Below are 26,905 nucleotides of genomic sequence, written 5' to 3'. Positions count from 1 at the left end.
TAATATTCTAATAAGAGATTGAAATGGTACAGTAGTAAATGTAAAAATCATTTTAGAATATATTTAGTTTCTTTTCCATAACTAAGTTCTTCCAAAAATATACTATTGTGCATTAATGGTTATATAATTTCCCTCTCCCCAGATATACAGAAGCAAGTACCATGTTACCGACTTTCAAGGTTAGTATGATATTGTTAGAAGTTTTAGTTATTTAATATACAGTAGTGGCCAAAATTGTGGAAACCTTTTGGAAAAAGTGTATTTTTGAGGTTTGATGGCTCATAACACTTTTTTTTTTTTTTTTTTTTAGTAATACCATAAAATTATATATCAATGTAAAGATAATTTAATCAAAAATGTAATGCAGCAAAGTTTGTTCAATTATCTGTATTCTATGAAATGTTATAGCCAAATAACCAGAACAAGGAAGCACACCTTGCTTATGTTGATATGAAGTAGTTTTCCTTCATTTAAATGTAGCCAATGAGCATGAGTGTTTAGAGAGCCAATCAGGTGTCATGTTGTTTTGGCAATGAGCCAATAAGGTCACAGTAAGATTTAACTATTGATGTCATGTATTGGAGCTGAGAGGAGGACTTTTTTTTTTTTTTTTTTTGTGTTCTTTCATTTAGTGAGCTTGTAAAATGGAATAAAATTTAAAAAATGGCACAAAGAGTTGACTAGTCACACAGAAAGCGATGTAAAATAGTACTATTAAGTGAACAAGCCTACAGTTATGAAGAAATTAGAAAAAAATATTGGTGAAAACTTAACCAAAGGTGGCATTTCTAAATTTTTTAAGCGGTATAAGGAGACTAAGTCACTACAAAACCAGATTGGTAAAGGCAGGAAAGGGTGCACAACAGCAAGTGATGATAGAAGAATTGAGAGACTGTGCCTACGTGACAGAAGAAAATCATCTGGGTGTATACAAGATGAAATGGCGCTATGCAATGTGAAGTTAAGTGCAAGGACTGTTCTGCGCAGGCTGCAGGAATTTGGTCTAAATGCTAGAATTCCACGAAAAAAAGCAATTTCTATCTCTCAAACAAAGGTTGAAAAGATTAAACTGGGCTAAAACCCATGTTAACTGGACAGCAAACAATGGGACAGTGTTATTTGGAGTTATGAGACCAAAATCTCCCTGTTTGGTAGTTATGGCATAAAATACGTAAGTAGAAGAATCTGAGAAGATTTGCATCCTGATTGCATTACACGTACCATGAAACACCCAGTTAATGTTATGATCTGGGGTTGTATGACATCTAAAGGTGTGGGCAGAATTTGCATGATTAATGGGAATATAAATGCCCAAAAATACATAAATTAAATACTTGAGCCCAAACTGAAGCCTTCCACACGTGATCTTTTCCAAGATAATAAAGCATTTATATTTCAATAGGATTCAGCTCCATGTCATGTTGCTGCTGTGTGCAAAATGTGGTTTCACGATAATCATCATATTCCACTGATGGAATGGCCTGGGAATAGCCCAGACCTTAACACAATCGAAAATCTATAGAGCCGACTAAAGAAACTTGTTAGTCAGAAGCAACCCAACGATAAAACCCAATTAATAGAAGCAACAATTCAATCTTGGTTTCACATTATAACAGCTGCAGAACTAAAAAACTTGGTTCACTCCATGGGTAGGCGTTGTAAGGCCGTAATTAACGCTAATGGTTACCCAACTAAGTATTAACTGAAATGTTGAGAATTTTTGTATATATCATTTTTTTCTATGTGTTTCACTTTTCTTCTTTATAACTGCTGTTCTAATATAAAAAATCCTTCATAAAAGTTATTGCATTACATTCTTGATTAAATTATCTTTCTATTGATATATAATTTTAAAATATTACTCAAAAAAAGTGTTGTTATGAGCCATCAAACCTCAAAAATACACTTTTTCGAAAAAGGTTTCCACAATTTTGGCCACTACTGTAGGAAGTAGAGCATAATGGGATATTTTAGTGTAAAATAAAATGCTGTTTCATTATTTTAAACTAATTTCCTTCTTTTACTATGTGTTTAACACCTTTAAAAAGGTTAAACGTATAGTCAAAGTTGCTTCATATAGAGATATAGCCAGTGACTGGAGCATACACATGTATGCCACCTTCTGATTTGCTTTTTTTTATCTGTTGAAAGAAGTCCAAATATTGTGAATAAAAATGTGTACTGAAGCAAAGAAGACACTTCCAAAGATCCAAAGTTTGGAGGAAAGAAAATCAGGAACAGCTGCAGCGAATTCCAAGAATGCCTCTGATGTATCTGTTGCAATGTGTTCCTCAAACATATGAAAATAAATATAGTGTAATGCTTTAAAGTGAATGTAAATTTTGATGCTAAAGTGCCCGGTTTTTAAAACTTCGATCAAAAACAGGGGCACTTTAATTCATCAAAATTTACATTGCACTCCTGTTGTGAAAAAAAACTTACCTTTTAATCTTCACAGCAGCTCCAGCTTCCTCCGGTCTCAAGCCATTTCTGATGTCAGAAATGATTGATAGGTCATCCTCCAATCACAGCTTCCCCCCCCCGGGGAATCAGTGTCTGATTCAACGCTGTGATTGGAGGAAGCCGAATGCCTCATTTTAGACCCAGGAAGAGACTTTGAAACGGGTGGAGGAAGCTGGAGCTGCTGTGAAGATTAAAAGGTAAGTTTTTTTTCACAACAGGAGTGAAATGTAAATTTTGATGAATTAAAGTGCCCCTATTTTTGATCGAAGTTTTAAAAACCGGGCACTTTAGCATCAAAATTTACATTCACTTTAATGACCAACAGAAAAGAACTTCATCTAATTTAATAGTCACTAATTATAGAGCTACTATAACTAAGTCAATAGCCCAAATCAGAAAACCTCTGGTAAACTGGAACTCTTCCAAACCTGAAAACATTTACTAAAAATGATAAAAACAATCAAATCTGCTTAAAGCGATATGGAGCCCAAAATTTTTCTTTCATGATTCATATAAACCATACAATTTTAAACAACTGTCTAATTTTACTTCTATTATCAATTTTTCTTTGTTCTCTTGGTATCTTTTGTTGAAAAGCAGGGACATATGCTTGGCAGCCGACCCATTTCTGCAGCACTATATGGCAGTAGTTTTTGCAAGAATGTTATCCATTTGCAAGATAGAAACACTATTTCAATGTAGTTCTCCAGATGCCTACCTAGGTATCTATTCAACACAGAATATCATGAGTATAAAGCAAATTGGAAACTTTTTTTTAAAATGGTATGTTCTGTCTGAATCCCAAAATAAAATTTTGGGGTTTCATATCCCTTTAAATGTCGCTCAGGGTACAATGACCACTGTCTCCAGTTTAGGAGTAAGTATTACTCTCTGGATCTGGTATATTTAATCCCTCCATGTGACCAGCAGCAGTTTCTACTCCAAACGTATCTTAGGAAGTTTTGTCTTTGCTTCAGTCCATAGTGATTTTATTTATAATATTTGTACTTCTTTTTTTATTTTTATTTTTCATCATCGTAATTTCACGGGAGCACAACTTTGACTGTGTATCTAACCCTTTTGCTGGGGTAAACTGTTTGGCTATGGCTGATTTCAGTGTCAATCCCTAAATTAAAGAGACAATAGAATTCAAATTGTTAGCGTCACCAAGCCGGATTTTCCGCACGGCTATTGGCTAAGAGGTGGAAACGTCACCTCTCGGCCAAATAGCGTTCTGCCGTGGACGACCATAGCAGCTGAGTGCGGCGAACACAGCAAACGAATAAAGGGAGCTTTCAGAATTAAGTATTTTATACTTCATTACTGAAAGTCCCCTTTATTTGTTCCAATGGTAAATCCTAGCGTTTCACAAATGCTAGGATTTACCATCACTTTAACTTTAAATAGAACTGCTTAAAAGGAACGTATCTACACAATACTAATTTAAAAACAAGAAAATAATTTCATATATCACTGTCTGGTAGCTTGGAAAAGGAAACTATTGTATCTAATAGTCAAAATTAGTTACTTGCTAGCAACGGTATAGATTTAATATAGAAGCGTATTACTGGACTATGAAGCCCATGGTAATGTATTCAGCGACCAAAAAAGTCCCTACAATAATACTATTTATGATTTTGGGATCTATTGTTTTTGATAATAATTGTAAAGAGTTATTCAGTGACAGGATATATTAATAATCCCACTCCTGATTCCCCTCGGTTGTGGGGGTTCACAAAAATATGGATGGTAATATTGTTGAGACATATTTGGTCACTAAATACGTCACAATGGGCTTCTTAGTCCAGTAATACGCTTCTATATTAAATCTATACGGTTGCTAGCAAGTAACTAATTTTAATACCTTCCTTTTTAAGCGGTTCTATTAAAAGTTAAGTTTTATGTTTGGCCACGTATTTGCCCTTGGTCTACTGACTGCCAATGGGAATATTTTTCTTCTTCATACAGTCACAGCATAGGAGACAACATAAACATACTTGTGAGGCTTTTTAAAGTGTATGTCTATGAACTGCAAAACATTGCACATTACTCATTATCAGGCTTTTCAGGGGGTATGTCCATTTTTTTAATATTCTGTATGCAGTACTTTTGTAATTCAGTGCTTAAAGGGACACTAAACCCCCAAAAAATCTTTCATGATTCAACAAGAGAATACAATTTTCCAGTTTACTTCTATTATCTAATTTGCTTCATTCTTTAGATATCCTTTTGTTTAGGAAATATCAATGCACAGGGGTGAGCCAATCACGCAAGGCATCTATGTGCAGCAACCAATCAGCAGCTACTGAGCCTATCTAGATATGCTTTTCAGCAAAGTATATCAAAAGAATAAAGCAAATTTAGATAATAGAACTAAATTAGAAAGTTGATTAAAATTGCATGCTCTTTCTAAATCATGAAAGAAAAAAAAATTGGGTTTCATGTCCCTTTAATTACTGATGTACTTTATTTATAAACAAAGTATTACTTTTAATGTTCCTTTAAGGTATCAGAGTTTTACTTAAATGGATATGAAACCCAAACTTTTTTTTTTTTTGTGTGATTCAGAGCCTAGCATTTAAAAAAAACTTTAGTTTCCTTTATCAAATTTGCTTTGTTCCCATGATATTCTGTGTTGAAGAAATACCTAGGTAGGCATCTGTAGCACTACATGACAGGAAATAGTGCTGCCATATAGTGCTCTTGCAAATGGATAACATTCTTACAGAACTGCTGCCATATAATGCTCCAGAAATGGGTCCGGCTTCTGAGCTTAGGTCCCTGCTTTTCAACAAAAGATACCAAGAGAATGAAGAAAAAATATTTTATAAGTAAATTAGAAAGTTGTTTTAAAAATTAGGTTCTATCTGAATCATGAAAGAAAAAAAATTGGGTTTCATATCCCTTAAAGGGACATTAAACCCAACATTTTTCTTTCATGATTCAGACAGAGAATATAATTTTAAACAAAATTCCAATTTACTTCTATTATCTAATTTGCTTCATTATTTAGATATCTTTTGTTAAAGAAATAGCAATGCACATGGCTGAGCCAATCACATGAGGCAAATATGTGCAGCCACCAATCAGAAGCTACTGAGCCTATCTAGATATGCTTTTCAGGAAGGAATATCAAGAGAATGAAGTAAATTAGGTAACAGAAGTAAATTAGAAAGTTGTTTAAAATGGTATTCTCTATCTGAATCATGAAAGAGGAAATTTGGGTTTAATGTCCCTTTAACTTAAAACTAATTTGCCAAGCCCTGCTTCTGATTAATATTGTTACATATATCTAATGTTGAGATTCTAATCGTGAAAATGTCTTGGCTAATGAAATATATTGTTTATCTAGTTTTTATGGCGCTTTGGGTGACCTGAATAAACCAGCATTAAATAAGTTACTTAAAGGACAAAAAAAAGTAAGTACTCTTTTTGCCCCTTTATGACTTTTAATGAGAAAAAAAAAAAAGTCAGTAAACACAATCATTTTTGTACCCTCCTAGACATTTTACACGTTTTTTGTGCATTGAAAGGGACATTAACCCTAAGTGTGATATTTGAGAAAAAAATAACTTAAATAGAATATTTGTCATATAGGTGTATTTAAATCATTGTAGCTAAAATTGAACTTACCAGTTCTACATTCTTTAGCCAGCTGTAGAACATATTACACAGCAGTACTATCTGTGCTAAGTATTCTGTACTGCAAAGAAGGCATGAGTTTCTGTCATAGAGTAGCACAAATAAAAGAAAAAACAAACAAACTTGAAGCAGCAGCTTCCTCCCTGCCCCTGATTAGGACTGCTCTTGTTGATTATTATTCCTGCACAGGGTTACCTTGAAAACAAACTCTTAAAGGACCAGTCAACACATTAGATTTGCAAAATCAACAAATGCAAGATAACAAGACAATGCAAAATCACTTAGTTTGAACTTCAAATGAGTAGTAGATTTCTTTATAACAAATTTCAAAGTTATGTATATTTCCACTCCCCTTCTACCATGTGATGGCAATCAGCCAATCACAAATGCATATACGTATAGTCTGTGAATTCTTGCACATGCTCAGTAGGATCTGGTGACTCAAAAATTGTAAATATAAAAGACTGTGCACATTTTTTTTAATGGAAGTAAATTGGAAAGTTGTTTAAAATGACATGCTGTATCTGAATCATGAACATTTAATTTAACCTGAGTGTCCCTTTAAGTGAGTTAGTAGCTGAAAGATACACATTGTTTCCTGACAAGTTAGTGTAGACTGCTAAGACAATTTGTCAAGGAACCTTCAGGTGTAAAAAGTGTAATTTAGCTGCTGACTCATTGCAGGAAGTAGTCTGTTGCTGAGGTGACCTGGTGCAGAAATAATATCCAACTAGAGCAGTGCTATCAGGGACAGGAAGGCAATTGCTGCTTTATTTTTGTGTCCCTACACTTTTGTTTGTTTTTTTGCTAAGGCAAGATATATTATTCCCACCTTCTATGCTGTATTTAAAGTGAATGTAAAGTTTGAGAAATGCCCGGTTTTTAATAATCCTATTAAAAACATGGGCACTTTCATTCATCAAACTTTAAATTACACTGCTTTTTGTTAAAAATACCTTTTCTTTCTGCAAGCCTCTCCAGCCCGTCGCAAGCCTCTTCTTACGTCAGGAATGACGATTCTGGCATCCTCCAATCACGGCTTCCCCCCGGGGGAATCATTGCCTAAAGCAACGCCGTGATTGGTGGAAGGCCGGAATCGTCATTTCTGACGTCGGCAGAGGCTGGCGATGGGCGGAGGAAGCGCTGGAGCGGCTTGCAGAAAGAAAAGTAAGTATTTTTAAAAAAGCAGTGTAATTTAAAGTTTGATGAATGAATGTGCCGCCCATGGTTTTTAATAAGATTATTAAAAACCGGGCACTGATTCATCAAAATTTACATTCACTTTAATTTGCGGTATACAATTAGTGATATTACAGTGATGTGCAGAACTATCTATTCAGCAGCCTGTCATTTGCAACAGCAACAGGGCCGGACTGGGAATAAAAAGCAGCCCTGGAAAAATATAAAGACCAGCCCTATTTTCCATTGAGTCGGTAGAATGCACATGCCCCATTTTTTTCAAAGGGGATTACTGGGACACTCCTTCCCCAATATTTTTTTCAGAATTAAATTATATTACTTTGTATTAAATAAAAATGTCAGATTGATGTTATATAGGCACCCTACAACCCAGTTGCATCCATTAGTCGGCCCTTTAAATTGTAGCTTTCCAGCCCCAGCTGCTGCAGCCCACCGGGAAATCTCCTGGTATCCTGGTAGGCCAATCCGGCCCTGAGCAATTCAGTAAACTGTGGCATTTGCTTTACCTTCACTCAGCTTCAGATTTCTACTTTGTGAACATTTTTGTTGAAATAACTTTTCAGTGGAAAGTTACAGATGGCTCAATGAAGCAGACTACTTGCTTGAGCTATTTTATTGCGGATATAAAAGCACAACAGCTTAGTTCAGAACAGAGCGACCAGACACACCATGAAAATGCAATGCAATCAGATATTTCATTGAGATTATAAAGCCAAAAAACTCAGCAGCTTACAGTGAAGGAATTCAGGATGTATGTATGAAAGAGAGCGCTTATTAAAGGAACATGAAACACAAATGTTTTCTTTTATGATTCAGAGCATACAATTTTAAACAACTTTCTAATTTACTTATATTATCAAATTTTCTTTGTTCTCTTGGTATCTTGTTGAAAAGCAGGTACGTAACCTCACAAGTCTGCCCATGTCTGGAGCAGAGCACTTTCTGGCAGCAGTTCTGCAAGTGTTATCCATTTGCAAGAGTACTAAATGGCAGCACTATTTCCTCTCATTTAGTGCTCTAGAAACCTACCTAGGTATCTCTAGAACAAGGAATTCCATGGGATTGAAGCAAATTGGATTATAGAAGTAAATTGGAAACTTTTTTTAAAATTGCTCTTTCTGAATCACAACATAAAATGTTTTTTTTAGAGATCCAAGAAATGTATTGGATATATTATTTGGAAACTTTAACCCATAAGGGTCTTAATCGAGACTTGTGATTCTATGTATATGATATATTAATCTGTTTAAAACTGAAATTGAATTACCCAACTTGTAATATGTGTACACATTTGTTTTTATGTATTTTTAATTTGTTTTAGGAAGATGATAGTTTCTCTACACATGATGCATTTATACACTATAGGGGTTAACATTAAAATATATCTTTTTAAAATTGTTATCTTATTAATTATGCCTTTGTTTTTGTTTCATTTATTGTCAACTTTATTAATCTGTATAATGAAAACCTAATAAAAATTTAAATTAAAAAAAATATATATATATTACTTGGGGAAAAAATAAATAAATATAAATATCTTTTTAAATGGTGATAATAAGATTGAACGTTAGGTGGCGCTATTGTATCATGTATTTTGAAACTTGTAAGGCATTTCTTTATTTAAATAGACCTGCCTAAGAGCCTACAGCAGGCTTAAAATATAGTTCCTTTTTTTTTTCTTTTTTTTTACCCTGATGGCATGATTTTGGAATAAATGGTCTATTTTAACCATAAAAGGCTGGAACTTCCATTTATTTTGTTAGGAACAATGAAACTCTAGATCTTTGTCCCAACAACACCTAGCTAAAGAATCTAAAGATTTTTGGCTACCCAAGTAAAGCTACTTTGCTGCTCCCTTGACAGATTGCATATTGCATTATGGCACAGTATTATGTTTCTAATAGTATTATGTATGTAAAATTATAATTTTTTTTGTATAAAACTAGTTTTAGGTTGCGTATATATGCTGCATTAGAACATGTTAATACTGTGTAAATAGTAATTCACAAAAGAGGTAGACGATCCATTTGTAAAAACTTTACTGCTTTATTTCAAATCATTAAAAATCCAACAGAGGTACATCATATGCAGATGGAGGTGGTGTAGTGTGAACTTGCTTACGCGTTTCTGCGGTAAGCCGTAGTCATAGCCTAATGTTCCACTACACCACTTACAAATAAATAGTGATAGCATTTACTTGATTGGTTAGTATTAAAAACAAATTACACCCCCCCCCCCATCTGATTAACCCTATGTGCCATTTATGAATCTGTCTACTCAGCACAGATACTTCAGTACATTTAATACAAATTGTTAATGTGGCAATAAACATATGCCAAAATGTATCACCTGAGCGAATCCAACATTACTCCAGTATTAAGGAAACAAAACTATATTGACAGTTACTCTATTTGTATATATGCCAAAGTGTATCTCCTGAGCGAGTCTAACATTACTACAGAGTTAAAGAGACAAAACTATACTGACAGTTACTCTATTTGCATACTGTGTAAATTACATAAGATATTATAGTTTGCACAATTGGACCCCCCCTTCCGTCTAAACTGTCCATTTTACATACACAAGTACACAAATATTGTTAAATCCTAACTATGCCGGAATCCAAACCTTTTCTGATCTCAAGCATTTTGATTAAAGGGTTTTGTACCTGTAGTAGTTATAATTTGCGCTTTGAAGTCTGATAAATTCTCTTATATCAGTATTATGGGCTAAATAACAAAAAGTGCCCCTTAATTTTTTATATATATATTAACAAAAATGGAAATAATGCTGTGAACAGTTGGAAAATGTTCCTCTTCTATTGCATAATTAAATTTCTTCTGCAATTGATTGCACACATTTATCTTCCCTTTCTTTAGCCACATGAATAGTTTGCTGTGAAGAAAACAAAAGTCCATTCATGTCACTTTTTTATAATATATTTTTTTCCTATTCCTGTCACAGAATGTTATTGGTTGGTACAAATTTCGACATAACACGGATCAAACCATGACATTCCGAGAGAAAATCCTACACCAAAATCTTCAAGAATATTTGTCAAACACTGAACTTGTCTTTTTGTTAATGACATCAAATGCCACAACTCAGATAAAGTCTACGCATCGTATGGAATATGCATTACACAAACCACAAGATGGGCAAGTAACAAAAAATGATTTCAAGTTCAGTCCCACAGTTATTGAAAAAGTAAAAGTATTTCTTGTAGAAATATATTCCTAAAATATTCAATACATTTCAGTTTTAAATAGAAGTAAAGTATCCCTTTAATTACAGAGATAGAAAGGTCAACATTAAAATGTGCTTGGGTGCATTTCAATTTTTAATTCATTTCGCAATATACTTCCATTAGCAAAAATGCTTTGAGTAAATTGTTGTTTCAGTGGCATATGCACGTATACTACGGATCAGGACTCAAACGTAATGCCTGCAAGAGCTGGCTATGGTGTGTTTAGCACCAGTGACTATTTTGTATGTCATATAAGCCACTGTTGACTCTATTAGAAGGTGTGGTATTTAAATACTGGTGCACGGGCTCTTACAGCATATGTACATAACCAGTGAAAGCCAGTTCAACCTTTTACTAGAAGCATTTTTCCTAATGGAAGTATATTGCAAAAATGTTTCAATTTAAATGCACCAATGCACATATTAGTTTTGACGTTTCTATCCCTTTATTTAAAGGGATAATTAAAAGGACAATTTAAATTACATTTTTTAGCATACGTAAAAAATAAAGGGACATTGCATATATTATTTTTTTTAAGCTTTATGTTCCTGTGTTAAATAAAGCTAACATTTCTTGCTGTGCTTGTTGAGGAGTTTCCCTGTCCACCAATCAATGTATGGGAGTTGTCCCTATCATCTAGTGAACACTGAATATCTAGTATGCATTTCAGTCTTAATGTAAACAGATTTTTCTTAACCCTTTTACATTTGTAAAACATTATAACCTTTGATCTGCCATGTATGGCAGATTTGTTGTTGTTGTGTGTGATGTCTCTTTTAAACTTGTTAAATATTGTGCATTAAGAAAAAGGTTTAGTAAATCTGTATAATTGGAAATGCATGTTTTTATACAACTGACACCTAGGTATCTATTGTTCAATTGATAACAGGGACATATCCAACATACATTTTTTATATTCAGCCGAGGATCTTCTATTTTTAACAAACAAAGTACTGTTATACATTTTTAAATTTTCTTATTAAGATAGAACAGAGAATTTTTTTTGTGTACAGCGTCTCTCTATAAATTGAAATAAATGCATGCACAGCATAGATACGGTATATATGCTACCTGATTGATAGGGAAAGCATCAAAGGAAAACTTCCTACAACATAATTTCAAAAACTGATCATATTTCTAATATTTAATAAGTTCATTGCTTTGGTCAGATAAAGAAGAAACAGTAGATAGAAAATAATTCCTAAAGGATAAATTGTGACTGTGGCCCCTGTTTGACAGGATTTAATCCTCTTCCATAGCACCAAGACATGGATACATAAAAGTCACAATTTAATTTTTATGGTTAAGATAGATTATGTAGTTTTAAGAGACATTTCAATTTACTTTGATAATGCACTACTAGGAACTAGCAGAACACACCAGGTGCACCAATTACAACAGGCTTATATTTGTAGCCACCAATCACAATGTAGCTCCCAGTAGTGTATTGCTGCTCCTGAGCCTACTTGGCTATGCTTTTCAAAAAAGGATACCAAAAGAAAATTTTATGATAGAATTAAATTGTAAAATCTCTTAAGTACATGTTTCTTCTGTTATGTGTGATCAGTCCACGGGTCATCATTACTTCTGGGATATAACTCCTCCCCAACAGGAAATGCAAGAGGATTCACCCAGCAGAGCTGCATATAGCTCCTCCCCTCTACGTCACTCCTAGTCATTCTCTTGCACCCAACGACTAGATAGGATGTGTGAGAGGACTATGGTGATTATACTTAGTTTTTATAACTTCAATCAAAAGTTTGTTATTTTACAATAGCACCGGAGCGTGTTATTACTTCTCTGGCAGAGTTTGAGGAAGAATCTACCAGAGTTTTTTACTATGATTTTAACCGGAGTAGTTAAGATCATATTGCTGTTTCTCGGCCATCTGAGGGAGGTAAAAGCTTCAGATCAGGGGACAGCGGGCAGATGGATCTGCATTGAGGTATGTAGCAGTTTTTATTTTCTGAATGGAATTGATGAGAAAATCCTGCCATACCGTTATAATGACATGTATGTATACTCTACACTTCAGTATTCTGGGGATGGCATTTCACTGGAATTACTCTGTTAAAAAGTACATTAAACCTTTTAATAGGTATTTATTATGTTAAACGTTTTTGCTGGAATGTAGAATCGTTTGCATGTTCTGAGGTACTGAGTGAATAAATGTTTGGGCATTATTTTTCCACTTGGCAGTTTGCTTGTTTTAATTGTGACAGTTTCGTTTCTCTCTCACTGCTGTGTGTGAGGGGGAGGGGCCGTTTTTGGCGCTCTTTGCTACGCATCAAAAATTTCCAGTCAGTTACTCTTGTATTTCCTGCATGATCCGGTTCATCTCTAACAGAAATCAGGGGTCTTCAAACTTCTTTGGAGGGAGGTAGATTCTCTCAGCAGAGCTGTGAGACTTATTTATTGACTGTGATTAAAAGACTGTAATTTTTATGTTTCAAATTTAATTATTGTTACTTTACTAATGGGAACAAACCTTTGCTAAAAGTTGTGTTGTTTTTCAAGGATTGATGCGATAACTGTTTTTCAGTTCATTATTTCAACTGTCATTTAATCGTTTAGTGCTCCTTTAAGGCACAGTACGTTTTTGTTAAATAAGATTGTAACCAAGTTGCAAGTTTATTGCTAGTGTGTTAAACATGTCTGATTCAGAGGAAGATACCTGTGTCATTTGTTCCAATGCCAAGGTGGAGCCCAATAGAAATTTATGTACTAACTGTATTGATGCTACTTTAAATAAAAGCCAATCTGTACAAATTGAACAAATTTCACCAAACAGCGAGGGGAGAGTTATGCCGACTAACTCGCCTCACGTGTCAGTACCTGCATCTCCCGCCCGGGAGGTGCGTGATATTGTGGCGCCTAGTACATCTGGGCGGCCATTACAGATAACATTACAAGATATGGCTACTGTTATGACTGAAGTTTTGGCTAAATTACCAGAACTAAGAGGCAAGCGTGATCACTCTGGGGTGAGAACAGAGTGCGCTGATAATACTAGGGCCATGTCTGATACTGCGTCACAGCTTGCAGAGCATGAGGACGGAGAGCTTCATTCTGTGGGTGACGGTTCTGATCCAAACAGATTGGATTCAGATATTTCAAATTTTAAATTTAAATTGGAGAACCTCCGTGTATTACTAGGGGAGGTTTTAGCGGCTCTTAATGATTGTAACACTGTTGCAATACCAGAGAAATTGTGTAGGTTGGATAAATACTTTGCGGTACCGGCGAGTACTGACGTTTTTCCTATACCTAAGAGACTAACTGAAATTGTTACTAAGGAGTGGGATAGACCCGGTGTGCCGTTCTCACCCCCTCCAATATTTAGAAAGATGTTTTCCAATAGACGCCACCACACGGGACTTATGGCAAACGGTCCCTAAGGTGGAGGGAGCAGTTTCTACTTTAGCTAAGCGTACCACTATCCCGGTGGAGGATAGCTGTGCTTTTTCAGATCCAATGGATAAAAAATTAGAGGGTTACCTTAAGAAAATGTTTGTTCTACAAGGTTTTATATTGCAACCCCTTGCATGCATCGCGCCGATTACGGCTGCGGCAGCATTTTGGATTGAGTCTCTGGAAGAGAACCTTAGTTCAGCTACGCTGGACGACATTACGGACAGGCTTAGAGTCCTTAAACTAGCTAATTCATTCATTTCGGAGGCCGTAGTACATTTAACCAAACTTACGGCTAAGAACTCAGGATTCGCCATTCAGGCACGTAGGGCGCTGTGGCTAAAATCCTGGTCAGCTGATGTAACTTCTAAGTCCAAATTACTTAATATACCTTTCAAGGGGCAAACTTTATTTGGGCCCGGTTTGAAAGAAATTATCGCTGACATTACAGGAGGTAAGGGCCACGCCCTGCCTCAAGACAAAGCCAAAGCTAAGGCTAGACAGTCTAATTTTCGTCCCTTTCGGAATTTCAAAGCAGGAGCAGCACCAACTTCCACTGCACCAAAACAGGAAGGAGCTGTTGCTCGTTACAGACAAGGCTGGAAACCTAACCAGTCCTGGAACAAGGGCAAGCAGGCCAGGAAACCTGCTGCTGCCCCAAAGACAGCATGAATCGAGGGCCCCCGATCCGGGACCGGATCTAGTGGGGGGCAGACTCTCTCTCTTCGCCCAGGCTTGGGCAAGAGATGTTCAGGATCCCTGGGCGCTAGAGATCATATCTCAGGGATACCTTCTAGACTTCAAATTCTCTCCCCCAAGAGGGAGATTTCATCTGTCAAGGTTGTCAACAAACCAGATAAAGAAAGAAGCGTTTCTACGCTGTGTACAAGATCTGTTATTAATGGGAGTGATCCATCCGGTTCCGCGGTCGGAACAAGGACAAGGGTTTTACTCAAACCTGTTTGTGGTTCCCAAAAAAGAGGGAACTTTCAGGCCAATCTTGGATTTAAAGATCCTAAACAAATTCCTAAGAGTTCCATCGTTCAAAATGGAAACTATTCGGACAATCTTACCCATGATCCAAAAGGGTCAGTACATGACCACAGTGGATTTAAAGGATGCTTACCTTCACATACCGATTCACAAAGATCATTACCGGTATCTAAGGTTTGCCTTCTTAGACAGGCATTACCAGTTTGTAGCTCTTCCATTCGGATTGGCTACGGCTCCAAGAATCTTCACAAAGGTTCTGGGTGCCCTTCTGGCGGTACTAAGACCGCGAGGAATTTCGGTAGCTCCGTACCTAGACGACATTCTGATACAAGCTTCAAGCTTTCAAACTGCCAAGTCTCATACAGAGTTAGTTCTGGCATTTCTAAGGTCGCATGGATGGAAAGTGAACGAAAAGAAGAGTTCTCTCTTTCCTCTCACAAGAGTTCCATTCTTGGGGACTCTTATAGATTCTGTAGAAATGAAGATTTATCTGACAGAAGACAGATTAACAAAGCTTCTAAATGCATGCTGTGTCCTTCATTCCATTCAACTCCCGTCAGTAGCTCAATGCATGGAGGTGATCGGCTTAATGGTAGCAGCAATGGACATAGTACCCTTTGCACGTCTACATCTCAGACCGCTGCAATTGTGCATGCTGAGTCAGTGGAATGGGGATTACTCAGACTTGTCCCCTACTCTGAATCTGGATCAAGAGACCAGAAACTCTCTTCTATGGTGGCTTTCTCGGCCACATCTGTCCAGGGGGATGCCATTCAGCAGGCCGGACTGGACAATTGTAACAACAGGCGCCAGCCTACTAGGTTGGGGCGCTGTCTGGAATTCTCTGAAGACTCAGGGACAATGGAATCAGGAGGAAAGTCTCCTGCCAATAAACATTCTGGAATTGAGAGCAGTTCTCAATGCCCTTCTGGCTTGGCCCCAGTTAAAAACTCGGGGGTTCATCAGGTTTCAGTCGGACAACATCACGACTGTAGCTTACATCAACCATCAAGGAGGGACAAGAAGCTCCCTAGCAATGATGGAAGTATCAAAGATAATTCGCTGGGCAGAGTCTCACTCTTGCCACCTGTCAGCAATCCACATCCCGGGAGTGGAGAACTGGGAGGCGGATTTCTTGAGTCGCCAGACTTTTCATCCGGGGGAGTGGGAACTTCATCCGGAGGTCTTTGCCCAAATACTTCGAAGTTGGGGCAAACCAGAGATAGATCTCATGGCGTCTCGCCAGAACGCCAAACTTCCTCGCTACGGGTCCAGATCCAGGGATCCGGGAGCGGTTCTGATAGATGCTTTGACAGCACCTTGGAACTTCGGGATGGCTTATGTGTTTCCACCCTTCCCGCTGCTTCCTCGATTGATTGCCAAAATCAAACAGGAGAGAGCATCAGTGATTCTAATAGCGCCTGCATGGCCACGCAGGACTTGGTATGCAGATCTAGTGGACATGTCATCCTGTCCGCCTTGGTCTCTACCTCTAAGACAGGACCTTCTGATACAGGGTCCATTCAAACATCAAAATCTAACTTCTCTGAAGCTGACTGCTTGGAAATTGAACGCTTGATTTTATCAAAACGTGTTTTTTCTGAGTCGGTTATTGATACCCTGATACAGGCTAGGAAGCCTGTTACCAGAAGGATTTACCATAAGATATGGCGTAAATACCTATACTGGTGCGAATCCAAAGGTTACTCCTGGAGTAAGGTTAGGATTCCTAGGATATTGTCCTTTCTACAAGAAGGTTTAGAAAAGGGTTTATCGGCTAGTTCATTAAAGGGACAGATCTCAGCTCTGTCCATCTTGTTACACAGGCGTCTGTCAGAAAATCCAGACGTCCAGGCCTTTTGTCAGGCTTTAGCTAGGATCAAGCCTGTGTTTAAAACTGTTGCTCCGCCATGGAGTTTAAACCTTGTTCTTAACGTTCTACAAGGAGTTCCGTTTGAACCCCTTCATTCCATTGATATAAAGTTGTTATCTTGGAAAGTGTTATTTTTAATGGCTATTTCTTCGGCTCGGAGAGTCTCTGAGTTATCAGCTTTACATTGTGATCCTCCTTATTTGATTTTTCATTCAGATAAGGTAGTTCTGCGTACAAAACCTGGGTTCTTACCTAAGGTAGTCACTAACAGGAACATCAATCAAGAGATCGTGGTGCCTTCCCTGTGCCCGAATCCTTCTTCAAAGAAGGAACGTCTTCTACACAATCTGGATGTAGTTCGTGCCCTCAAGTTCTACTTGCAGGCAACTAAGGATTTTCGACAAACGTCTTCCCTGTTTGTCGTGTACTCTGGTCAGAGGAGAGGTCATAAGGCTTCGGCTACCTCTCTCTCCTTCTGGCTTCGTAGCATAATTCGTTTAGCCTATGAGACTGCTGGACAGCAGCCTCCTGAAAGAATTACAGCTCATTCTACTAGAGCTGTGGCTTCCACTTGGGCCTTTAAGAATGAGGCCTCTGTTGAACAGATTTGCAAGGCTGCAACTTGGTCTTCGCTTCATACTTTTTCCAAATTTTACAAATTTGACACTTTTGCTTCTTCGGAGGCTATTTTTGGGAGAAAGGTTCTTCAGGCAGTGGTTCCTTCTGTATAATGAGCCTGCCTATCCCTCCCGTCATCCGTGTACTTTTGCTTTGGTATTGGTATCCCATAAGTAATGATGACCCGTGGACTGATCACACATAACAGAAGAAAACATAATTTCTGCTTACCTGATAAATTCCTTTCTTCTGTTGTGTGATCAGTCCACGGCCCGCCCTGTTTTTTAAGGCAGGTAAATATCTTTTAAATTATACTCCAGTCACCACTTCACCCTTGGTTTCTCCTTTCTCGTTGATTCTTGGTCGAATGACTGGGAGTGACGTAGAGGGGAGGAGCTATATGCAGCTCTGCTGGGTGAATCCTCTTGCATTTCCTGTTGGGGAGGAGTTATATCCCAGAAGTAATGATGACCCGTGGACTGATCACACAACAGAAGAAAGGAATTTATCAGGTAAGCATAAATTATGTTTTTATTTGAACCATGAATGTTTTTAATTTCATGTTTAACAAATCATAGATTACACTCAATATTTATATAAACTTAAAAAAAGATGGTGTAGTACTTAATAATAATAAAATAACCCAAGGGAAAGGGGGGAATATTAGTTACATTGTTCCCCACAATACACTTTAAAGAGATGCCTTTTTGAAGCATACAGTGGGGCAAAAAAGTATTTAGTCAGCCACCAATTGTGCAAGTTCTCCCACTTAAGAAGATGAGAGAGGCCTGTAATTTTCATCATAGGTATACCTCAACTATGAGAGACAAAATGTGGAAACAAATCCAGACAATCACATTGTCTGATTTGGAAAGAATTTATTTGCATATTATGGTGGAAAATAAGTATTTGGTCACCTACAAACAAGCAAGATTTCTGGTTCTCACATACCTGTATCATCTTCTTTAAGAGGCTCCTCTGTCCTCCACTTATTACCAGTATTAATGGCACCTGTTTGAACTTGTTATCAGTATAAAAGACACCTGTCCACAACCTCAAACAGTCACAATCCAAACTCCACTATGGTGAAGACCAAAGAGCTGTCGAAGGCACCAGAAACAAAATTGTAGACCTGCACCAGGCTGGGAAGACTGAATCTGCAATAGGCAAGCAGCTTGGTGTGAAGAAATCAACTGTGGGAGCAATAATTAGAAAATGGAAGACATACAAGACCACTGATAATCTCCCTCGATCTGGGGCTCCACGCAAGATCTCACCCGTGGGGTCAAAGTGATCACAAGAACGGTGAGCAAACATCCCAGAACCACACGGGGGGACCTAGTGAATGACCTGCAGAGAGCTGGAACCAACGTAACAAAGGCTACCATCAGTAACACACTACACCGCCAGGGACTCAGATCCTGCAGTGCCAGACACGTCCCCCTGCTTAAGCCAGTACATGTCCGGGCCCATCTGAAGTATGCTAGAGAGCATTTGGATGATCCAAAAGCGGATTGGGAGAATGTCATATGGTCAGATGAAACCAAAGTAGATCTGTTTGGTAGAAACACAACTCGTCGTGTTTGGAGGAGAGAGAATGCTGAGTTGCAACCAAAGAACACCATACCTACTGTGAAGCATGGGGGTGGCAACATCATGCTTTGGGGCTGTTTCTCTGCAAAGGGACTGATCCGTGTACATGAAAGAATGAATGGGGCCATGTATCATGAGATTTTGAGTGCAAACCTCCTTCCATCAGCAAGGGCATTGAAGATGAAACGTGGCTGGGTCTTTCAGCATGACAATGGTCCCAAACACACCTCCCGGGCAACGAAGGAGTGGCTTTGTAAGAAGCATTTCAAGGTCCTGGAGTGGCCTAGCCAGTCTCCAGATCTCAACCCCATAGAAAACCTTTGGAGGGAGTTGAAAGTCCGTGTTGCCCAGCGACAGCCCCAAAACATCACTGCTCTAGAGGAGATCTGCATGCAGGAATGGGCCAACATACCAGCAACAGTGTGTGACAACCTTGTGAAGACTTACAGAAAAAGTTTGACCTCTGTCATTGCTAACAAAGGTTATATAACAAAGTATTGAGATGAACTTTTGATATTGACTAAATACTTATTTTCCACCATAATATGCAAATAAATTCTTTCCAAATCAGACAATGTGATTGTTTGGATTTGTTTCCACATTTTGTCTCTCATAGTTAAGGTATACCTATGATGAAAATTACAGGCCTCTCTCATCTTCTTAAGTGGGAGAACTTGCACAATTGGTGGCTGAATAAATACTTTTTTGCCCCACTGTACATATTGTAGGCTACATGGACATTCAGATAAATATACTAATGAAATAGCCTTAAAAAAAAAGTAGTCTTCAAAGGGGTTAAACACATTGTTAAAGTCAGTTCCAAAGCACAAGTGCCCTTCTAACACCTACTGGTGAGCCAAAGACAAGAGGCATATGTGTCTAGCTACCAATTACCTTCTAGCTTCACGTATACCCAAAGAATAAAGTACATTTTATAACTGAATTGAATAGTCTCTTGCATTCACTATCTGAACAATTTTGACTTCTGTGCCCCTTTTAAAGGGAAAATTATTTTGTCATTTAGGCAGAGCATACAATTATTATTTTTTTTCTTTTCAATTTACTTCTATTATCATATAGAGCTCCAGATATGTGCACACTCCTGAACTTACGCCCCTGCTTTTCAACAAAAGATACCACGAGAACAAATACAATTTTATCATTGAAGTAAATTAGAAAGTTATTTAAAATTGTATGCTCTATCTGAATAATGAAAGAAATTTTGGGTTTCATGTCCCTTTAAAGAAAGAATGCTTTGCTAAATTGCTACTTTGATAAGCTTCTAATCTTTGTGTGTCTTTGATTGCAATTGGTTAGTGCTCACTTTTTTCACTATAAAAATCTTGCTATAGATGCTGTAGACCAGGGGTCGACAAATCTGTTTTAAAATTTAGGAGCAAGGCAGTGATATTTTTATAGATATATATGGAGAATAACACAAAGTTAGAAGCCAATGGTAAAATTCTAGGAGACAGTGGATTTTTGGCTCTTGGGTTCGTCAGGCCCTGCTGTAGACTGTCCTTAAAGTTTTCTACCATTTTAATGTGTTTCCAATTATGCCTTATATCTGCTGGAGTGTATTTAATTGTTTACAAACAGCTGCTTTACCTTTATTTGGTCATATAAAATGGCTGTTTTTGTGTGTTGAAACTGTGCCAATACTGCAGTTATGGATATCTTTTTTTTTTTTTTTTTTAAGTATTTGGCCTTATTTATACCGACAGAGATGTGTAAGCATTCGTGTGTAAAGAGAGTGGTAAAATAAGGAGTTCTGTTGCCCCTGGAAGCTCAGCCTTTTTAAATGAGTTGTGGTTTTAATGAGCAAAAATTGATATTTCATATACAAAAATAATCCTAAAGGAGAGAATTCCCAGACACGTATACTCTACAGCTGGTATAACGAGTCATTGGAAACACATTAAGGGGAAACTAATTTTACAGTACACTATCCCCTTAAGGTTGCCACATTTTTTTTTCTTCAGAGCCTGAATCATCTAAACCTATTGTACTGCTCTTGTGGGTATTCTCTTCTTAAAATAATCGGACCTTTTTTTCTTAGACTGCTCCAGAAAGTGCCATTGGTAGTTACCAACTTGGGCATGTCAGAACAACAGGGCTATAAGACAGTGTCTGGATCATGCATTTCTGTTGGTTTTGGACGAGCAGTGAAAAAGCATAGGTAAGTAGAGAATATATTATCTATGATTTCTTTTAAAATAAATTTGATCTGCTCATATTGCAAATGTATACAAACGGATACATCACTCTCATGTTCCTCCTGTTTTTAAAACGAAATAATATAAAGCTAAAGTAATCATGTTATCCTGCAGCCGTGGAGTGTTTTTTTAGGATTTTATAGTGTTTAAATATGTTTAGCTTAGAATCATGATGGAAATTCCAAGCAATCAGTGTTCTTTAATTCCTAGTGCATGTTAATTGAATGTACTTTTGGAACATGTTACAAAACTAAGTTGGTCTCCGCTTCCTGCAACTTGGAACAAGTGGTCAGCTTAATCAGTGTGGTAGAGGAAGTGGGCTATTGATGACATCAACTTGGACTCCCTGACCTGCCAATCAGTATGTCTCTCTCCACCCTGTAATAGTGATTTGGCTGACAAGGAAGTCCTGAGTGGGTCACTAATGAAGTTACCTGTTACTATCAACAGCTCTCTACCCAGCCAATCAGTATTTCAGGGTGGAGAGACATACTGATATGCATTGTTGCATTTACACAACGGCACCCCACCCCCATTAGATATAAGGGTTAGCCCCTCTGGGACTCTCCTGGAAAGCTGTATGTACCCTATAGAGGTAATTATTTTTTACAGTAAGGATGATGAGGATTTTAATTTGGAAAAGGTGTTGCATGCGCGCACACACACACAGGCACTCTCCTACCCTTGTGCTCGCACACGCAAGTGCTCTTACCATGGTTACACAGAAGCTCAGGCACTCTCCATCTCTTACACCCCACATGCTCTCCCAGCCTTATGCATACACAAATAGGCATTCTCCTAGCTTTACACTCACACACACACATACAAGCACTTACCTACCACACTTATGCTCACACCCAGGTGCTCTTCCCATGGTTACACAAACTCAGGCACTCTTCATCTCTTACACACACCTCACATCCTCTCCCAACTTTATGAATAAACACCACAGGCACTCTCCTATCCTTACACACTAATAGGCACTCTCCTATCCTTACACACACTAATAGGCACTCTCCTATCCTTACAGATACAACAGCAAACACAGGCACTCTCCTAGTTTTACACTCTCTCTCACACACAGGCATTCTACTACCCTTATGCTCACACACAGGTGCTCTTCCTGCTGTTACACAGAAACTCCAGGCACTTTCCCACTCTTAGACACACACCCATACTTTCTTAGCCTTATACACACAGGCACTCTTCCCACTTTTAAACATACTTTCAGGTTCTCTCCACCTCTACATGTGCACTAGATGCTTTGCTTCTTTAAACAAAGTCCCAGGCACTCTCCCAACTGTATACACACACAGACATACTCCTACACGCACTCTAAGCTGCTTTTCCACTCTTATGCACATTGCCAGGCATATCCTGCCATTAAAGGAACAATATAATGTATAATTTGTTTCCCATTAATATGTTCTCAATTATTTGTTATACTACCTGCAGTATATGTGTGTGTGTGTATAAGTATATGTGTGTGTATGTGTATATATATATATATATATGTATGTATAATGTGTGTGTATGTTTGTTTCTGTATTTCAAATAGCTAGTTTTGCTCATTGAAACCGCAACCCATTGTTTTCAAGTGCATGCCCATTTGAACAGGTTGAGCATGCAGAAAGCATGCCTGTATGTAGGTGTTTTTTTCATTCGCACCTGTATTTCATAACTTCACCAGAATTTTTATAATTTCTCTGCCTAGGTTGGAGTTCTTTAATGAAGATGACAGTTTGAAGGAAGTAAATAAAATCAGTGATATGTATACAACTCTCCAAGAAGAACTTACGGTACAGCCAATTAATAAGATTCTTTCTGACTGTTGTCCAAATCTTGTAAGATAATTTGTATCCGTTAAATGAGACACTGTCCCTGTGGTTAATAATAAGTGATATAAGTAATAAATAAGAAGAAATATAGAATTATAAAAAACTTATTCATGTTTAAGAGAACGCGTTTGTGGGCAGCAAGGTTTTGAGAAATTACAAAACTTTTGACGTCAATAAAATATAGGTAGGTTTCTTAAGCTGTCATTATTACATTTGTAATGTAACATCAGACTCTGCAACACTAAATGGGAAGTACAATAATAAAGGTAAGGCAGAGATAGGCGGACTGAGACAGAAGAATTATACAGCCCTACTACAATTTTAATCAATGGAGTTAGACCAAGTATATTAGTTGTATTTTTTTTTCTTTCTAATATAAAGTCACATGAGTAGAATGATAATTTTATAAATTCCCTATTGGGAAGAATATCCAGTCTAAAATGTATTACATATAAAGCATTTTTTTTTTTTTTTTTTAAATTTATTTTTATTAACCAATTCGATATACAGTTCAAATAATAAAAAGGACACAGGGAAAAATAAGAGGGACCGGTAGGGTACAGAAATCTTGTAGATACAATACAGTCAAAGCGAATACAGGTAACTTCACAGTATTTATATATGGACAGAATTTTTAATACATATCTTATAACCAACTACAGGGAGTGCAGAATTATTAGGCAAATGAGTATTTTGACCACATCATCCTCTGTATGCATGTTGTCTTACTCCAAGCTGTATAGGCTCGAAAGCCTACTACCAATTAAGCATATTAGGTGATGTGCATCTCTGTAATGAGAAGGGGTGTGGTCTAATGACATCAACACCCTATATCAGGTGTGCATAATTATTAGGCAACTTCCTTTCCTTTGGCAAAATGGGTCAAAAGAAGGACTTGACAGGCTCAGAAAAGTAAAAAATAGTGAGATATCTTGCAAGAGGGATGCAGCACTCTTAAAATTGCAAAGCTTCTGAAGCGGTGATCATCGAACAATCAAGCGTTTCATTCAAAATAGTCAACAGGGTCGCAAGAAGCATGTGGAAAAACCAAGGCACAAAATAACTGCCCATGAACTGAGAAAAGTCAAGCGTGCAGCTGTCAAGATGCCACTTGCCACCAGTTTTGGCCATATTTCAGAGCTGCAACATAACTGGAGTGCCCAAAAGCACAAGGTGTGCAATACTCAGAGACATGGCCAAGGTAAGAAAGGCTGAAAGACGACCACCACTGAACAAGACACACAAGCTGAAACGTCAAGACTGGGCCAAGAAATATCTCAAGACTGATTTTTCTAAGGTTTTTATGGACTGATGAAATGAGAGGTGAGTCTTGATGGGCAGATGGATGGGCCCGTGGCTGGATTGGTAAAGGGCAGAGAGCTCCAGTCCGACTCAGACGCAAGCAAGGTGGAGGTGGAGTACTGGTTATGGGCTGGGTATCATCAAAGATGAGCTTGTGGGGCTTCGGGTTGAGGATGGAGTCAAGCTCAACTCCCAGTCCTACTGCCAGTTTCTGGAAGACACCTTCTTCAAGCAGTGGTACAGGAAGAAGTCTGCATCCTTCAAGAAAAACATGATTTTCCATGCAGGACAATGCTCCATCACACGCGTCCAAGTACTCCACAGCGTGGCTGGCAAGAAAGGGTATAAAAGAAGAAAATCTAATGACATGGCCTCCTTGTTCACCTGATCTGAACCCCATTGAGAACCTGCGGTCCATCATCAAATGTGAGATTTACAAGGAGGGAAAAACAGTACACCTCTCTGAACAGTGTCTGGGAGGCTGTGGTTGCTGCTGCACGCAATGTTGATGGTGAACAGATCAAAACACTGACAGAATCCATGGATGGCAGGCTTTTGAGTGTCCTTGCAAAGAAAGGTGGCTATATTGGTCACTGATTTGTTTTTGTTTTGTTTTTGAATGTCAGAAATGTATATTTGTGAATGTTGAGACTTTATATTGGTTTCACTGGTAAAAATAAATAATTGAATGGGTATATATTTGTTTTTTGTTAAGTTGCCTAATAATTATGCACAGTAATAGTCACCTGCACACACAGATATCCCCCTAAAATAGCTAAAACTAAAACTAAAAACAAACTAAAAACTACTTCCAAAAATATTCAGCTTTGACATTAATGAGTTTTTTGGGTTCATTGAGAACATGGTTGTTGTTCAATAATAAATAATCCTCAAAAATACAACGTGCCTAATAATTCTGCACTCCCTGTATATTAAACCCAGCGTCTATGAGAATACATCTCCTAGCCCTTAACCCTTCAGAGAAAAAAAAGGAACTTTATAACAGGATTTTATGGTTATGATTTTCTAAACAAATATTCGCAGAATCCCTGCATGTTACGAAGAACTGTAATTCATACCGAATTGGGTGTTTTCCAAATAGAAATAATAGCACAATTTGCAATCAGACACAAAAGACAAGAGCACAAAACAACAAAAAAAAAAAAAAAAAAAAAAGGAAATGAATAGAAGGAACCCCTCCCCTCTCACCCTGCCACCCCTCCTCCGCCCTAAGTAGACTTTTAATTTTATTTCTAGTCAATATAGGCCTAAATCTAGGTGTTCATTTTCCCCCTTCCTTTTCTTTCTATAACTGAGATCAGTACCATTCGATTGGGAAAACATTTGAAAGGATCAGTGTCTCAAAAAAATTCCGATCTACGAAAATTACGAACAATCAGAAACTGAGTAGTCAGCGAATAGGACAAAATAACTCTTAGCCATTCAAAAAAATTTTTTTGATCCTTTTCTCTTCTAAGGGAGCTATATTCATTTGTTCAAAAACTATCTGAGAGTGTATGGTATTTATAAAACAGCCCATTGTGGGCGCTTTTCTATTCTTACAGTCTTTTAATATAAGATTGCGACCAAGCATAATTGCCGTATTAATAAGGTTAGTATTAGCTCTATTATGGTCCATGTTGTAGAGAAAAAATATATGTTTTAGCTTGATTTGTTAACCTGAAATCTAATATCTTTTGAGGCCAATAATCTACTTTTCTCCAAAACTGGACCATTTTAGGGCAATTCCAGAAACATGGGATTATATGCTGCACGAGGATTATTACATCTTGGACATTTTATTACGGGTTCAAGTACACTTAGATAATTTCCAGGGTGTCAAGTAGCATTATTGAGTATTTTTATATGGTGATTCTTTCCAGGCTGATGAAATATTCACACTTTGTACCCATTTTTAACTTGCATTCAAAGCTTCTGCAGAAATGTCCGTAAAAGAGAGATTACACTTTTGGACTAAATTATTACTAAACATTTGTGCCTGCTTTGCCAGCATAATTTTGTATAAAAGAGCTATATTATGTTTACCTAACTTGTAGCTCACTATATATTTTTCAACCTCCCCCCAGCCATTCACATCTGAATTTGGTTTATTAATTCCTGTTATATAATGTCTAATCTGGAGATAGGCAAAAAAGTTCTTATTGGGTAGACAAAATTCTCTCGCAATCTTCAAAAGTTTTATTTGGGACATGTTATTTAAACATTGATATACATAAAGCAGTCCTACATATAAAGCATTTCTAAATATTCCATAGTGTGCACATATAAAAAATAAAAGATAATATATAAGTGGAAATATAATTTGGTTAGTATAAAAATAATAAATTATAGTGTTATAGATGTTGTTGATGATCATGATGATGATGATATTAAAAAGTCCAAATGTGCAAAACAGTGCTGGTAGCAATTTCAACAGTGAGGCAGCTCCACTTGAAACAGGTGATAAAGTCAATCTGTAAACAAGAAGAGAACAAAGGGACACTTCATA

General features: G+C 37.3%; 1 protein-coding gene across 1 annotated transcript in view; it reads left to right on the top strand.

Annotated features, from left to right (window-relative positions):
* The window catches only part of ABRAXAS1 (abraxas 1, BRCA1 A complex subunit), a gene marked incomplete at its 3' end in the record, with an annotated part of 29,281 nt that extends 6,226 nt beyond the window's left edge, over positions 1-23,055 (top strand). The window contains 5 exon segments of the mRNA XM_053703249.1: positions 143-179; positions 5,816-5,882; positions 10,270-10,463; positions 21,100-21,219; positions 22,971-23,055. Coding sequence (XP_053559224.1) covers positions 143-179; positions 5,816-5,882; positions 10,270-10,463; positions 21,100-21,219; positions 22,971-23,055 — 503 coding nt within the window.
* Between the last annotated feature and the right edge of the window lie 3,850 nt (positions 23,056-26,905).

Source organism: Bombina bombina, chromosome 2 (assembly GCF_027579735.1).
Source record: "Bombina bombina isolate aBomBom1 chromosome 2, aBomBom1.pri, whole genome shotgun sequence".
Taxonomy (NCBI): domain Eukaryota; kingdom Metazoa; phylum Chordata; class Amphibia; order Anura; family Bombinatoridae; genus Bombina; species Bombina bombina.
This window is presented reverse-complemented; position numbering and strand designations above follow the sequence as displayed.